This window comes from Pan troglodytes, chromosome 2 (assembly GCF_028858775.2).
Source record: "Pan troglodytes isolate AG18354 chromosome 2, NHGRI_mPanTro3-v2.0_pri, whole genome shotgun sequence".
Lineage (NCBI taxonomy): Eukaryota > Metazoa > Chordata > Mammalia > Primates > Hominidae > Pan > Pan troglodytes.
This window is the reverse complement of record NC_086015.1, coordinates 122,690,451-122,706,857: the sequence shown is the minus strand read 5'-3', so window position 1 is coordinate 122,706,857 and position 16,407 is coordinate 122,690,451. Positions and strand designations below refer to the sequence as shown.

Below are 16,407 nucleotides of genomic sequence, written 5' to 3'. Positions count from 1 at the left end.
GACATCGTTTTCCAGACAAGGCATCACTTGATCCCCCGAGATTTGCTCATCTGCGTACCCATCCTGAAAGGAAATGGGAGGAAAGGACTAATATTTACTCACATCTTCTGTGAGCCAAACTATGGACAGGTATTTTATGGACATTTTCCCATTCAGACCTCACTACAGCCTTTGGGATAGGAGTCTCCCCAGCTTTGCAGATGAGAAACAGGCTCCAAAATTTCCCACTGCCAAACTGACAAAAAGCAGTAAAGCTAGCATCCGAATCAGCCCAGTTGGGTTCCAAAACCTACATACTTCCCACAACATGTAGCTGCTCAGAATGCCCTTTCTCTTCTTTTCTGCATGGAGAAACCCTACCCATTTATGAAGGCTCAGTCCAAATGTCACCTCTTCTGAATCTTCCTGGAATCCTCCTGAGAGGACTGTCTCTCCTTCATGCCCTTGCCATCTGTTAGGAACACCTCTTTCATGATGCTTTGGGTACCTAACCCCTCCCTAATTCCAAAAATCCTGAGGAGGCTCTTATGCTGCTTCCATAGGCTGACCCTGTGCTGAACTTCAGTGCAGAGTTTCAATTTCCCTTCTTAGTTTTTGAGCTCACTGTGGGGAAGGGATCATGTCTTAACAATCTTTTAACTCCACAGCCCATAGTGAACACAGGAGGGAGCGTGGTATAGTGTTACAAGCATGGATTTTTTTAAAGTCTGGATTAAAATCCTGGTGTTTCCACTTCCTTGCTATGAGTGATTCAGCAAATAAACCATTCCTCTTTAAGGAAATGGGGATAATAGTGACTATCTATATCATAGGATAGAAGGGAGAAATGAGATAATATTTGCAGGACACTTAGGAGAGTGCCTGACAACCTAATAGGTGCTGAAAATGACTAATATTAACGGAAAAGAAACATTCCTAAATCACAATAAACATTTGTTGGTTTGATTGTCAGCCACCCTTTCCTTTGGGGTTCTCCCTGCTTCCATTTTATGTGGCCCATGTTTGCTTGTTAATTAAAGAAACTCTCTTCACTCCAGACACACCCAGAGACTCAAGTCTGGCCAATCTCAGAACCCAATTAGCTGGAAACAGTGATTGGTCCAAGGCTGGGCATGGGACTCAGGCAGATCCAATCAGAATCCTTCCTGCATTTGATATCAGAAAATTGGGAGAGGGATGCTCTTTCTCGTTGCTAGGGTTGCTAACCATGTTGTCTGCAAATATAAAGTAGAAATAAGGATGGGTGGATGGAAAGAGAAGGAGACTGGAAGAACTGAATCCCCAATTCCAGCTCTGCAGCTCTGCATTCCATTCTGTAAGTTTTTCTCCTGCCTTCTCACTCTGTGAGCAAATAAAATAATAATAGGTAACATTTATTATATACTTATTGTATGTAGACACTGTTCTGAGAGCTTCATATGTATTAAATAATTTAATATTTACAACAAACTTATGAAAAAGGTATTATTAACATAATTATTCCCATTTTACAGATTAAGAAACCGAGGCACAGAGTGGTTACATTAACCTGCTGAAGATCATGCAGTAAAATGGCAGAGCGTGGATTTGTACCCAATCGGGCTCTAGAGCCCACAGGCTTAACCACCGCACTATATTGCCTTGCAAACTCAAGCAAATTTAAGTCTGGTTTTTCTCTCTTGCAACGGAAAGATACCCTCTCTCCTCTATTTACCTGCAGAAGTCTCAGCTCCCAGCGGTTTCTCTTCTTCTGGCCAGCCTCCGCTCTCTGATCCATGAAAAGAAAACTCTTCCAGGCTGGAAAGAGACTGCAGCTCCTTCGGGGGTGTTCTGCACGGCGTGCTGTTGGTGCTGATGACCGCGGACACGCGGAGCGGCACAGACACCGCAAAGGGCTCGGAGATGTTCAGCGCCTTGCGCTGGTGACGCGGCGAGGGCTCCATCTGGAAGAGGCTGCTGGTGAAGACGGATTTGCTAGGGCTGTCGTTCGAAGTGTAGAACATACCCAACATCTTTGGGGCTGTTTGCTCGCCCTCCGGATCCTCAATAGGCCGGAAAACCTTCAGCTGTTCCGGTGGGGGCCGGGCCTGGGCGCCCTGGAGATGGCTGCGATCACTGCTCACATCAAAGCCACCCTCAGCCCCCGGAGGCATCCCCTCCTGGCCCCATTCGCCCTCCTGCTTGGTGAGGTCACATGAGCTGCCGGTGCCGGTGGAGTGCATCTTTGTTGCTGGAATGAAAAATCCACCGGTGGTAACTGTTCGATTGAAATTTCCCTTGGTTTCTTTTCCTAGTAAAAAGGAACAAGTGTATGGTCAGCAGCCGGGGCACACATACAATAGCAGGCCTTCCAGTAAGGGCAAGCACACGACATTTGAATACTAGAGAGGCACAGCATTCTAACAGGGGCATAACCGCCCAGATAAAGACAGGTAACATCTGGATGACAAAAGAGAAAGCACTTCCTCATATGCACAGAATTTCAGCATGATGCTTTGGTAGGTTCATTTGCTGTTGTGCCATACAGATCACTTTTAAACTTTGCAGGTAGAGCAGTTTTCAAAAAAAGATTACTGCTAAAGTTGCTAAACAGAGCCATCATCTACTAGGCATTAAATGTAGACCATGAAAAAATAAAGAGACAGATGGGAGGCGGTAGGATGATGTTTGCTCAAAATGAAGAAGACAAAAAGGAAAAATAAACAGAATCTTGTCTTATTTTAGAACTTTAAAACTTTTTGTTTTAAGTTTTCTCTGGCAGATGGACCCAGACAGAGGGGTTTGATTTCCCAGCAAGGAAACAAATGCTATTAACAACTAGACCTTCCCCACCTTTTCTCAGGCTTCTTCCTGTTGATTCAGAGGATGAGAAACTAGAAATGTAAATTAACTAACGGTTAGAAAGCACAATTGTGAGGAGTGAATTTTTTTTTTTTTTTTTTTTTTGAGATGGAGTACAGCTCTGTCGCCCAGGCTGGAGTGCAGTGTCGTGATCTCGGCTCACTGCAACCTCCACCTCCTGGGTTGAAGTGATTCTCCTGCCTCAACCTCCTGAGTAGCTGGGATTACAGGCACCTGCCACCGCGCCCAGCTAATTTTTGTATTTTTAGTAGAGAGGAGATTTCACCATGTTGGCCAGGCTGGTCTTGAACTCCTGACCTCAGGTGATCTGCCTGCCTCGGCCTCCCAAAGTGCTGGGATGACAGGCATGAGCCACTATGCCCGGACCAAGTTCTTGACTTAGAAATAAAGGCAAGGAAGAGAAAAGCCTACGTGGGAAGTAAATAAGCTTGGAGATGATACGTGAGTTGCCAGGAATCTAGAAAATAATTTCTAACTTGGTACTAAGCACTAAACTGGGCATCTTACATAACTGTATGCTTAAAATTCTTATGACCACCCTGTAAGGAAGTGTAATGATCTTTAACACATGAGGACATCGAGACTCAGCAGTTAGATGACCTGTCTAATACTCACATGCCATGTATATAATAACCTATATGTTGAAATATTAACTCCTGCAAAACTGGGCAAGAACTGCCAAGAAGTTTCCAAACCAAAGCAAATAGATGAATATAAAAGTAAGAAAATGCTGAAAGTATCAAGTTAACTTAAGAAGATCTCACTGAGTATTATACAGGTTTAGAATTATTATTATTAATTATTATTATTATTATTATTTGAGACAGGCTGGAGTGCAGTGGCGCAATCTCAGCTCACTGCAATCTCTGCCTCCTGGGTTCAAACGATTCTCGTGCCTCAGCCTCTGCCTCCTGGGTTTAAGTGATTCTTGTGCCTCGGCTTCCTGAGTAGCTGGAATTATAGGCATGCACCACCACGCCTGGCTAATTTCTTGTATTTTTTTTAGTACAGAGAGGATTTCACCATGTTGGCCAGGCTGGTCTCGAACTCCTGGCCTCAAGTGATCCACCTGCCTCAGCCTCCCAAAGTGCTGGGATTACAGGCATCAGCCACCACACCCGCCCAGGTTTAGAATTATTTTTAAAATGTTGTTCTAAAGATTTTCTGTATTGTTTTGGTCTGACTCATTTTTGAAAGAGAAAAATGTCTTGTATTAAAGGGGCTGGAAAGTCATGGGATAAGTATAGGGGAGTTTTAACAGTCTGTTGCCAGACAAGTCCTTTGCCTTGTAATTTGTAATGGTGCTTGTTGGTTACTTAACAGAAATAGAAGAGAGAGATACAGGCAAGTCAGCCCTGAAGGATACAGCTGTGAGAACAAATGTTATGTGTTATTTTGGTGGTCGGTGTTACCTCATGTGCAACTGTATACACGTCTACTCCAACAAAGGATATTGTGGTTTGCACATGGCTGATACATAGCTGGTGCCTAATTAATGTTTAATGATACATAATAAATGAATGAATGAATAGATACATGAATGAACCTACCAACTGAAAATCATGACTTGACACAAAAACTAGGAAGCGAAAGCATATGGAAACAGCCAAATTCAAGATACATAGGCCTCTAGGCATAAAACCATAGGGCATAAACCAATGCTTGGCTCTTTCTTTCTGCCCAAAGGGGAAGACTCTTCTGCCTTAGGTTTCAGGTGTTGACCTTTTACCTGGTTCAGGTTTGAATGAAAAGTAGCCATGGACTTCAGCTGTGGCTAGAGGAAGGCTGGGCAAAGAGGATGGCTCTTTAGGCCTAGCCCTGGAGTAAGGTAGGGGAGGTTATAGGGCTATGTGAACCCCTTGAGTTAGGGTAGGGTCAGGGAGGGATTTGGGACTAGGTAGTTGTGTGTGACTGTGACTATAGAGAAGCAGGCATGACAGCTTATAAAGGCAAGTGACCTCCAGCCTCCTAGTTGTAATCTCCAACTCAGAAACTACTTGTAAAATCTTACCTTCCACAGGCACTGAACACAGTGAGTCCATGCTTTTAGCTGGTCGGATAGTAGCCTTTTCCACTAAAGACAAAAGAAAAAATATCCTTGATGAATGCATATTAACAGAAAGCATTCAGAAAAATAGGTCAGGCTGTTTAAGTACCCAAGACAAAATTCTTTAGGAAAGTTTTTCAAGTATAATTGATCCCCTTGGAAACATTCCTCTACTCCACCCTAGATGTTCCTTACTTTCTTAATGCGACAGACCTAATAAACTCAGGGCAGTTATAGATCAAAGTTTTATTAATATTTTACAATAAAGGTAAATTGCAATTTTGTCAAATAGCTCATAGCAAATGAGGACTCCTGAGCCCAATTTTACTTTACAAAAAGTATTCAAGGATGAATCCAGGGGTAGAATCCATGAGGCTCCAGGGCATTCTTCATATTCAGCAGGCCAGAGACCAGAGAGCTGAGACCACATCTCAGCTACTGCAAATTTGGTACAGCAGGTGAGAGGGCCCAAGGGAATTGGAGTTAGGTTTCTGCCAGATGCAGCTCTGTTCCTTGAGGCCTGCAGGCTGGGTGTTCCCCAGTGATCTCACCCATTAGCTTCACCCTGAACAGATCCCAGTAAAACCTTTTTTGCACACTTACTCTGTGACTGGGTATGCACCATGCATCTTTGTAAGCCACCTTAGCAGCTTTTTGGAAGAGTGTGGTTTAAATGAGTAAAAACTTATTCCAGGAATAGCATTACATAGATGCATTCACAAACACCATCTCTTTTCAGGGAACAGAATTGGCTGAAAGGTAGTTCCTTCTAGGTCGAGCTTGTCAGGAGGGGAAAGAGGGCACTTGGAAGCAGGAGGCCCAGGACAAGTAGCCCTTAAGGTAACTCTGAATTCAGAAACATCTGGGTTTGAATTCCAGCTCTGCCACTTTTGGGCTGTGTGACCTCAGACAAGCAGCTAAACATTTTTTTTTTTTTTTTTTTAAGACAGGGTCTTATTCTGTTGCCCAGGCTAGAGTGTGGTAGAGTGATCATAAGCTCACTACAGCCTCAACCTCCTGGGTTCAAGCAATCTTCCTGCCCTAGCTTCTGGAGTAGCTAGGACTATAGGCACACACCAACAAACCTGGCTAATTTAAAAAATTTTTTTAGAAACAGGGTCTCACTATGTTGCCCAGGCTGGTCTCAAACTCCTAGACTCAAGCAATCCTTCTGCCTTGGCCTCCCAAAGTGACAGCTAAACTAAACTCCAGTTTTATCATGTGTAAAATGAGAAAAAATAGAGTTGTTGTGAGGATTAAATGGGTAATGGCTGTAAGGTAATTATATTGTACTAATCTGCAATAGAGTAAGTACCCATTAAAAAGTAATAATTATTGATTGTTGTTGCTGCTATTCAGGATGGATCAGGGCTCAGCAACAAAAGGGAAGACAGGAGAAGGTTCTATGAGAAGCAGTTAGAGTTGGCTTTAACCAAAATTGAGCTGTAACTCAAGCTTGTTTTTGTCTCTTGTTTAAAGTTCCCCTGTTGTTCTTCCTCCTTGATCCAAACCTGCTCCTTCTGGGAGGTTCTGAATTAGCCCCTTGGTCTCCCAGCTTGGGGCTTCTCTCTTTCTGGGGCCCACTGTGGGACGCCCAGCCACCTCCATGCAAATCCTTTGCAAAGGCAGAGATTGCCTTTCACCTCCTCACTTCCAATGGACCCCAGAATTCTTATCCTTTGAAGATCTGCTATTTCCACAAATCTATAAATTGATTTACTGCCCTGAAACTACCTGGTCAGCATCCCTTTGTTTGTGTATTCTAGGACATGCACTGCCTTTGTTTTCCAGGAGCTGTATTTCTGGAATTTCTCTGGTTTCCACATGTCAACCTTGATGGGCAGTGACCAGGCGCCCCTGACTGTGTCACAGAGGCCGGGCAGCAGCTCTGTCTGTAGGTCCATCGGTGTCCACCTTTGGTGTTGAAGCCTCTTTCTCATGATGCAGTTCCTTGTGGCCTTGCGGAGCACAGCAGCACATCAGAGATGTGGCTTGGGGGACAGTCCCCAAGCATTCCCTGCCCTCCTTTCTGGAGATTAACTAAGAGCTCAGGCTCCTGTGGCCTGTGACTATATTTATATTACATTTTTCTGTCTGGGACCTTGGCCTGGCCTCACAGAGGTGTACTCCCCAGTTTTCTGGCAGCCTTTGTGTCCTTGAGTCCTCCTCTCTTAGCTGCGTTACTCAAAGGTGAGCCTGGACCTGCTATAGCTGTATGGCTTTGAGATTTCTCTGCTCACAGTTCATTTTGGAGGGTTCTCTGAACTCTTCTTTCTCTTTAATAATGTACAAAAAACTTAAATGGAATCAATTAAAATACACATATCTGGAAGGCTCTAAAGTTTGTGCATCTTAATTCAGTTCTCCATTTTTTCCTATACTTTATTTCTTACCTGTTTCATTTTCTAGATATGGTTAAACACCCCCTCACCAACTCCTCCCCACCCAAAGCAATCCCAATACTATTCATGGTGAATTAATTTTTTAAATGTCCTTATTTATGGGATTTTAAAGCATATATTTACATATGTTAATCCACTGGTTCCCCTTTTCACATGCATATTTCAACAGCAAGCTCACGTGCCACTTACAGAGACCACACCGGTGGATTACATTTGTTACAGGGTTCAATGGCCTAACTTTAATCACAGATTCCACTAAAGTTATGACCGTAAAGCCTATTGGTCTTTATTTTCCAGAGTTGCCAGCAATATTCTTCTGGTAAAAAGAAACCACTTCAGGCAATAGTTAAGGTCACAGGGAGCCACTTATATTGACACTGACAGTTCTTGAGTTTCACCGCTGCATCCAGTTAGTGAAGATCTGATTAGTTTGTTCATAAGATCATAAACCAGTGACTTTCAACCCTGGCTACATATCAGAATCACCTGGGGAGCTTTTAGAAAATTACCAATACTCAGACCTCACCACAGAACTTCTGAGGCAAAATTGCTATGGTGTGATCCACTCTGTGGGCAATTCTGAGATCCAGGTGTGAGAAGCCCTGGCCTGTGAGTTTACCAACATTTGATCCAGTGCCTCGGAATTGTTCTTTTTGAAAACCACATGGGGGTGGAAATCTTCCTAAGATCAAAGCAAACCACTTATTTCCTTTTTGTTGTTTTGTTTTGTTGTTTTTTGACTTTTCATTACTGGTGAACCTCTTTCATGGCTGTACCACTGATTCTGCAACTGAAATTCTCTCTTTGACGTGCTTAAGCAAATCTCTTTTCATAGATTAGGAGTTTCTGGTCAGGTACTCTTCTCCCCAATTTCTCCCTTAAGAATCCTATTTTCTGATTTGCATCTGTCTTGCCATACTTGTGGCAACCTGTCCTCTTCATTCAGGCTATCTTTCCATTTTGTGCAAGCTGAGTTTTGCCATACGATGATTACAGATGCAGACCCAGAATCCATTTCCCTTCTGCCCTTCGCACATAGCTCTTATACTTCCTGGGTGTAAGTCCCATTCCTCATGCAAGGGGTTGGCTCAGGATCCCAGGCTGAAGCCAGTCAGCACAAGGCACACCATTGACAACAGGGACTGAACCATGTGGCTCAGTGAAGGATACCGAGACAAGGGGAATTTTGATGAGGCCTTCTGGAAAAGAAGGGTCCCTGCTCTTAGGAGCAAGCTACCAGAAATGTTCTTTCTCCCTCTGGACCTAGTGGGATAGTCAGAGGGAAAGCCTAGAACTACTACAGCCACTTTACCACAGCAAAGGAAGCCAGTCTGGGGATGAAGCTGACCCAAAGGGGGACACAGCTGGGACAGCTGGGGAAAACATGGAGAAATCATGACAGAGCCCCTGTATTAAACCCCCTGAAGCCTTCCCTCTATCAGGGTGTTCAACTGCAGAAGCCAGTAAATTCCCTCACTGCATAAGTTGATTGAATTGATTTGCCATTATTTACAGCCTAAATCGTTGTAACTGCTGTACTGTGACACCCCTCCTTACTCTAACAGGCAAACACGAAGATTTCTAACATCTGGACTTCCTGATCCTTGGCATGTGATTATCACCGGGTTTGAGGAAAGTCGTTAAAAATATTATCTCACATATTTCCTATAGGAATTAATTTCCCCCCAAATCTCTATTAAAAATTTCAAACATTTAGAAACCTACCACCCTTAAACTTACCACCTTAGTTTTGATAATTATTGACATTTTGCCATATATTTGCATTATCTATTTCTATATTGATATTTATCTACCTACCTATAATTTGCTAGTTATTTGAAAGTGTCAATATTTTGCTGCTTCATCCTTGAATACTTTAGTTTTAGTATATGTCTCCTAAGAACCATTAGCACACTATGAAAATTTATAATTCCTTAATATCATTTAATATCCAGTCTATATCCACATTTTCCCTCTTTGTTCCCCAAATTGTCTTTTGTCATTTTTTCTTATTTTTGTTTTTTAGAGATGTGGTTTTGCTATGTTCCTCAGGCTGGTCTCGAACTCCTGGGCTCAAGTGATCTGCCCACCTCAGCTTCCCAAAGTGTTGGGATTACAGGCACGAACCACTGTGCTCGGTCAGCTCTTTTTTTTGTTTTTTTGTTTTTTTTTCCAGGATCCAGTCAAAGTTTGCTCACTGCATTTGTACATTTCTCTTTTACACCTTGGTTTCATAACTATTGCCTCCATTTTTATCATACTTTCAATCTATAACACTAAAGATCATTATGAAAAATTTCCTTGGTCTTCTCTTTCCTGACATCATATTCAGCTGCATTGGTTAAATTCCCCACTATATATGGTTCCCTCAGTTCCTTCCTGTATCAATTTCTATGCACTACTCAGAAATAAGTCCCATGGGGTAGCATCCTTCTTTAAAAATCACGACCCTGGGGGAGAAGGGACAGGTCTTTTCAACAGAATTCCAATTAATAGAAAATCATCATTTAGCAAATGCCATAGGAATAATTGTTACATCCAAGAACCATCAGAGGATCCTAAAATTCATGACAAAGAGCACTTTAACCAAGGGATCACAGTTCTCTTCACACGCAATAAGATATTGACATCATGTACCTCTTAATATAACACACTGAGTCTGGCACAGGATCACTTCTGTAGGATTTCTGCAAAAATTCCTAACCTCAGTCTAACCATGAGAAAACACTGGACAAACTCTCCCTGAGGTATATTCTACTAAATAAATAGCCAGTACTCTTCCAAGTTATCACGGTCAAAAAGATGGAGGAATTGTCCTAGATTGGCAGAGGTTAAGGAAACATGACAACCAAATGCAGCGTGAGATCCTGGATTGGATCCTAGACCAGAAAAAGAACAGTAGTGGGACAGCTGGCCAAATGTGAATAAGATTTGCAAATTCATTAGGAGTATTGTATCAATATTAATTTTTGGCTTCGATAACTTATATAAGATGTTAACATTGGGAGAAGCTGCATGAAGGGTATACAGGTTCTCTGTGAACTATTTTTGCAATTTTTTTGCTAAGTCTAAAATTTTTTGAAACAAGACTCCTCTTCCCCCAGTTAATTTATAAGTTTCTCTTTCAGAGCTAGTGTGTTTGATATGATCAAACCAAAGACTTAATAAGCAGAGCTAGGAAACAAATATTTGTATCATAAAACAATTGCTGTTGATTCTTACCCGAGAGCCTCTGTCCTCTCACAAATACACTCCCATTTCTACTCAGTTTTGATTTGGAGTCTGATCCAGAACGTCCCAGGTTAAATATTGATTTCCACTTCTTTGATTTACTGGAGAGCTTTCGCCTAAAAGAACCAAGGCATAAGGGGTTAGTTTGTTAACTTGTCATTTCAAGGGGACTTTTAAATTGAGACCAAATATTCCAATTATGTCCTCAGTTATGAATGGCTCTGATATTTCAAGAAACTCCCCTCTAAAATCCAAGGTAAGCTTGATTCTCACCTTGTCTAGAGATGCCCCAGGTGACCAAGCAAGGCTTTCATGAGTCACAGCAAACTGTATTTCCCAGGGCAAGAGGTAAAGGTGTGCTATTAGAGGCAGAGGTGGGGGCAAACAGATGCAAGAATTGGTAGGAATCTCAGTGGTCACAAGCAAACACACAATTCTGGGAATTCTGATAAGCACTTTTGTTCTGGAATTTCAAAGACACCATTCATTCATTTTATTCATTTATTCATTTATAGAGATGGGGGTCTCACTATCTTGCCCAGGCTGGCCTTGAACACTTGGACTCGAGCCATCCTCTCGCTTCAGCCTCCCAAGTGCTGGGATGACAGTACTGGGCCACCCACCACACATGGCCAGTTTTTATACAGGAGTAAACACTAAAGACCATATGAACCTGGGTCCTGTTGGGCTCCTGCACTACAGCCACACTGCTGGGACATCCACAGGCAAAGAGAGGGCTGGTGAAGACTTTCACGGACTGAAAAGCATTGGATGAGAAAGCCGACCTGGAAAAGAGTCTGGCCTGGTGAAGCTGAGGAGAGTAGCAGCCTGCAGTGTGTGGTCAATGATCACTGCAGAGAAATGCAGAGGGTAGTCAGTGTGTCTCTGGCTTAGCCTCACACCAGGCTGCTTTGGTGAGATGGGGAAAGAGGAGCACTAGGCTGCGTCGAGACAGCCTGGCACCCCAGGGGTCACCATGGAGGCCTTGCCCTGCTGTGGCTCTGCCCAGCCATTGGAATGTATGAAGTTTCAGGATGAAAACCTGCAATCTGTGGGTCCCACAAAGGACCTATTCTCTGCAGGGCTCTCGTGGAACATCCAGATCTCAAGCCCACCATGTTTGTTGTTGTTGTTGTTGTTGAGACAGGGTCTCGCTCTGTTACCCAGGCTGGAGTTCAGTGGTGCAAACAAGGCTTACTGCAGTCTTGACCTCTTGGGCTCAAGCAATCCTCCTGCCTCGGCCTCCCAAGTGGCTGGGACTACAGGCACATGCCACCACACCTGGCTGATATTTTTATATTTTGTAAAGACTGGGTTTCACCATGTTGCCCAGGCTGGTCTCAAACTCCTGGGCTCAAACGATCCTCCCACCTTAGCCTCCCAAAGTGCTGGGATTACAGGTGTGAGTCATCATACCTGGACCCAGGATGTTTTTGTGATCCATCTGAGATAGCTTTGCAGTGCTTGGTGGTTTCCTTTGGACTTGGCCCACATTTTGTCAAGCTTTTATCCTTGGGTAATATTTTATAGGGTAGCGTGCCTTTGGGTATGGTGCACCCGAGATGTGGTTGAAAGCACAGAGAAAATACATTTGATAGTCTTTTCAAGGTATTCTTCCTGATCTCTGGAGGATCAGGGAGAAATGAGACTTATTCTCCAGGGACTTAGGGAAAGGAGCAGTGGGGCTGAGTCTCAAGAAAACACGATCCATATATTTTCCAGCACACAGATGGGTTTCTCACCAGGTGAGTTCCAGATATGCCATTCCTATAGCATGCAGCATGACTGGCATCTCCTAGTTGTGCAAGGTGGCAGCCTGTGCAAGAGGTGCTTGTTTTCATACCTGTTTTCACTGACCAAAGAGTGGGAATGACACCTTCAATGGAAAGGTTGCCTTCCAGCCCCTCCACCTACAATCTGCTTAGAATTTAGGACTCCTGTTCAATCCCCGCTTCTTTCTGCTATGGGGTATGAGTGACGGGGTGGGTAGAGACCCAGGTGGCAACAGAAGAAGTGACAGGGAGAAATGAGGAAAGAAAATATTCTACCAATGAAAACAATGCTTGATTTGTTTTGGAGATGAGGGAAGGCTCTGACAGACTCTGACAAGGACGCCAGGTTTGCATGTCCCGAACTGCTGCTCACCCAGAGCTATCAGCCTAGAGTGACACCATTTGTCAACCCTATGCTTTTTGTATCGTCACGTGGGGATGGAGGGTCGGGGAGGGGGTCAAAGTTTTGTTTTTAGTAAACTTCCTTTTGTAAACACCAAGCCTGATTTGTCTACACTAAAAAGACAGGAATTTCAGTCATGACTTGTGATGTGACCCCTATAACACTCTCCCAAAATGGTGCTTGATCAATGGGAGATCAGGGGTCTTGTTAACTTTGGGGCAGTGCATGCATAAAGGCATCAACTGCTGGTGAGAGAGTTGTAGAGACAGCTTCCTTCTCTTCTGGAATGTTTCCTTAAACCCCAACCCAGACGGTACCTCCAACCCACACTGCCATCTTGGTCCTGAGACTGTATACCTCTCCTCCTCTTTCCTCTTCAACCACACATCTCCTAGAATTTTTTAAAAGAGTGCCACTTACTTGTTGTCTGGTAACTCAAGGACAGTGTGGAAGAGGGTGCCCATGGGAGGGACAATCTCAGGCAGGCTGTTCTCCCTCCTTTCCTTGCGAGCAGGATGGTTAGTGGCCAGGCTGCGGGCTTGAGCTTCCTCAAGGCTCACCAGCTTCATGGGCAGGGAGAGGGCTGGCAAGGTCAGGCTCTTCATGATGGGCCGGTTTTCTGTAAAGGCAATGGAAGAGCTCAGTGTTGAAGGAGGCCTGCCCATCACATCCATCCAGATTCCCCATCCACAGTCCCTCCATTCTTGATCCTATGATGGGGGCTGAGTGCCACCCTGGCTTCTCTTGGGCATGGTGGGGCCTGGGGCTGAGGCTGCACACCGGAAACTGATGACTGTCCTGGCCAGACCTGCCAGAGGACAAACAGGGGCTTCAGGAGGTAGCTGCACCTTCCATACTTTTCAGAGAGGGACCACTCACTCATCCATTCATTCATTCCTATAACAAACATTTATTGAACACTCACTGTGAGCCAGAGTGACAACAATGAGTCTTTACTCCTGAAAACTCTGCCTAGTGCTTCGGCCAGATGGGAATATGTCTGTCCAGCCACAGAGATAGCCTAACTGCCAGAGTAGGGCAGGAGGCTGCCTCTCCTCCCCACAGCTGGACAGCACATGCTCCAAGGCCATTTCAAGTTAGAACCTCTACTTTTCCAGATCATCTAGGCTTATATCCCTGCCACAGGAAGATATTTTACAGCCTATACTATTCCCTGTGGTTTTTTTACTCACTACCCCGTTGTCTTCTAGTGTATGTAGCTGATCCTTTCCTATTCTATGGCATTTTTTTTTTTAAAGAATGGAAGTGATGATGACAATCACTGATGCACAGGATTATCTCTTTTCTCCAAGTCAGTGGTTCTCACCTTGAGGTGATTTTGTGTACCACTCCCCTCCACACCCAGGGACATCTGGCAATGTCTGGAGATATTTTTGATGGTCATCAATGTGTGTGGCAGTGCTACTGCTGTCTAGTAGGCAGAGGCCAGGGATGCTGTTAAGCGTCCTGCAATGCACAGAGCAGTGCCTCACAGTAAGAATCATCCAGCACTCAATATCAATAGTGCTGAGGTTGTGAAGCTGATCTAAGTTAAAAAATAGTCTAAGTTTGCTTCTATTTAGTTTTTGGTGACCTTGCCAGTTTTCTATGACTTCTGAAATAGTAAAAAGACTCAAGGATAATTTAGATCAATTGAAATTACTTTTGGTGGAGGACTCACTGTATTTTCAGAAAGCAGATTGATGGCACTATTTCTCTTTGCAGAGTATGACCCTCTGTGGGTGGGAAGAAGTAAAACCGTTGAAAAAGGGCCTCACAGAAAATGAAGACAACCGTTATGTGACAATGGGGTGTTTCTGGGGAGGACTAGCATGGATGGCACTCATTCAGTAGGACTACTCTTAAATATAGCCTGGGATCCTGAAAACTTTTCAGTAAACTTTCTGACTTTAACACAGTCTTTTGACCCGATCCAAAGAGGGTTAAAAATATTTAAATTTAATCTACTTTGAATATTTGTTCGAAGACTCTCACATATTCTAGATTATTTGTGATTATGTATTTGCTTAAAAATACATAAAAATAAATACATACATTAACTCACTCTGGGAGCAACTGCAACAATGGGAAGAACATAAACTGCAGGGTCAGAAGACCAAGTTTAGTGCCCACCTCTCCTGTCAGCTCCAGGCTCCTAGGACTAAGGCCCGCTCAGTGTCTCTGATTAGATGGGTTTTTTTGTTTGTTTGTTAGTTGGTTAAGTTTTTGTTTTTTGTTTTTTTTTAAACGGAGTCTCGCTCTGTCGCCCAGGCTGGACTGCAGTGGTGCAATCTCGGCTCACTGCAACCTCCGACTCCTGGGTTCAAGTGATTCTCCTGCCTCAGCCTCCTGAGTAGCTGGGACTACAGGCACCCACCGCCACGCCAAGCTAATTTTTTGTATTTTCTAAAATAGTAATGGGGTTTCTCCATGTTGGCCAGACTGGTCTCGAACTCCTGACCTCAAGTGGTTTGCCCGCCTCAGCCTCCCAAAATGCTGGGATTGCAGGCGTGAGCCACCGCGCCTGGCCCCTGCTTAGGCATCTCTAACTTTACATTTTGTAACAGAGCTTGCGATCTGTGCTCCTCTGCTCTACTGTGGTACCTCCTCTCATCTTCTTTGTGTCAGTAGGTGGCACCACGGACCACCCAGTGCCCAAGCTAAAGCCTGGGGTTGTTATTTCTTATTTATTCTTTTCCTTAATGCATCTCTCCTTCCATAGACAGCCTATAAGCAAGGCTCGTAACTCTACCTCCAAAATACATCCGGAACCCAGCCACTTTCCTCCTTCCCACTGCTAAGATGCTGGTAGAGGCTGCCATGATTTCCCATCTGCTTTTGCCATAGCTTCTTAACTGGTCTCCCCGCTTCCAGCCTCTCGGCCTCTCCTCCACACAGGAGCTGGAAGGCTTAGATCCTGCACTGGCCTGCTCAAAACCCTCCAATGCTTTCCCAAGGCACTGAGAACAAACCCGTCTCTTCGCATGACCTAAAAGGATCTTTCATCTGCTTCCCCTTTCCTGTTTGCCCACTGGCCCAGTAGTCTACAAAAATATAGCAAACATTTTTAAATGTGTACATATATATATATATAATATATATTTGTAAATTATACATATACATATTATATGTATACATATATGCCACTGTGTGTCATGCGTAATAGCAAATATATAAAAAATAATAGAAATTACACAGTATAAGACAAAAATAAATGGAAAACAGAAATTTGAACAGTTTCTCCCAACACCCATAACTCATTACTTTGGTCTTTGGTACCCACCAGAGTGGGGCACCCCACTTTGAAGGCCACATTGGTTCCAGCCACATTGGCCAATGTTCTGCAACACTTCAAGCTTTCTGCCTCAGAGCTTTTACAACCTCTGTTCTCTGTCTTTGGAACATTTGCTCACAGATCCTCACATGCCTGGTTCCCCATGTCATTCAGGTCTCACTTCAAAGATCACTTCTCTAGAAACCTTGACCACTCTGTCCCAAAATTATACCCCCAAGTCACTGACTATTGCCTTACTCTGCTATGTTTTCTTCTTGGTATTTATTGTCTTTGAAGTGATAATATATTTATTTGTAAACTTATATATCCTTGTCTTCCCAACCAGACCATAGTTCTATGCCAAGGAGTTTCTGTCATTTTGGGCACTGATGTGTCTCCAGTGTCTAGAACAGCACCTAGTTCATAGGAGATATTCA

General features: G+C 43.7%; 1 protein-coding gene across 2 annotated transcripts in view; it reads right to left on the bottom strand.

Moving 5' to 3' along the window:
- The window catches only part of ARHGAP31 (Rho GTPase activating protein 31), a 124,523-nt gene that overhangs the window by 13,640 nt on the left and 94,476 nt on the right, over positions 1 to 16,407 (bottom strand). For both annotated transcript variants that reach the window (XM_001162142.7, XM_063806127.1), the window contains 4 exons: positions 13,117 to 13,315; positions 10,513 to 10,637; positions 4,853 to 4,915; positions 1,694 to 2,269 (listed from right to left, as the gene is read on the bottom strand). In XM_001162142.7, the coding sequence (XP_001162142.1) occupies positions 1,694 to 2,269; positions 4,853 to 4,915; positions 10,513 to 10,637; positions 13,117 to 13,315 (963 nt within the window). The remainder of the gene's footprint in view (positions 1 to 1,693; positions 2,270 to 4,852; positions 4,916 to 10,512; positions 10,638 to 13,116; positions 13,316 to 16,407) is intronic.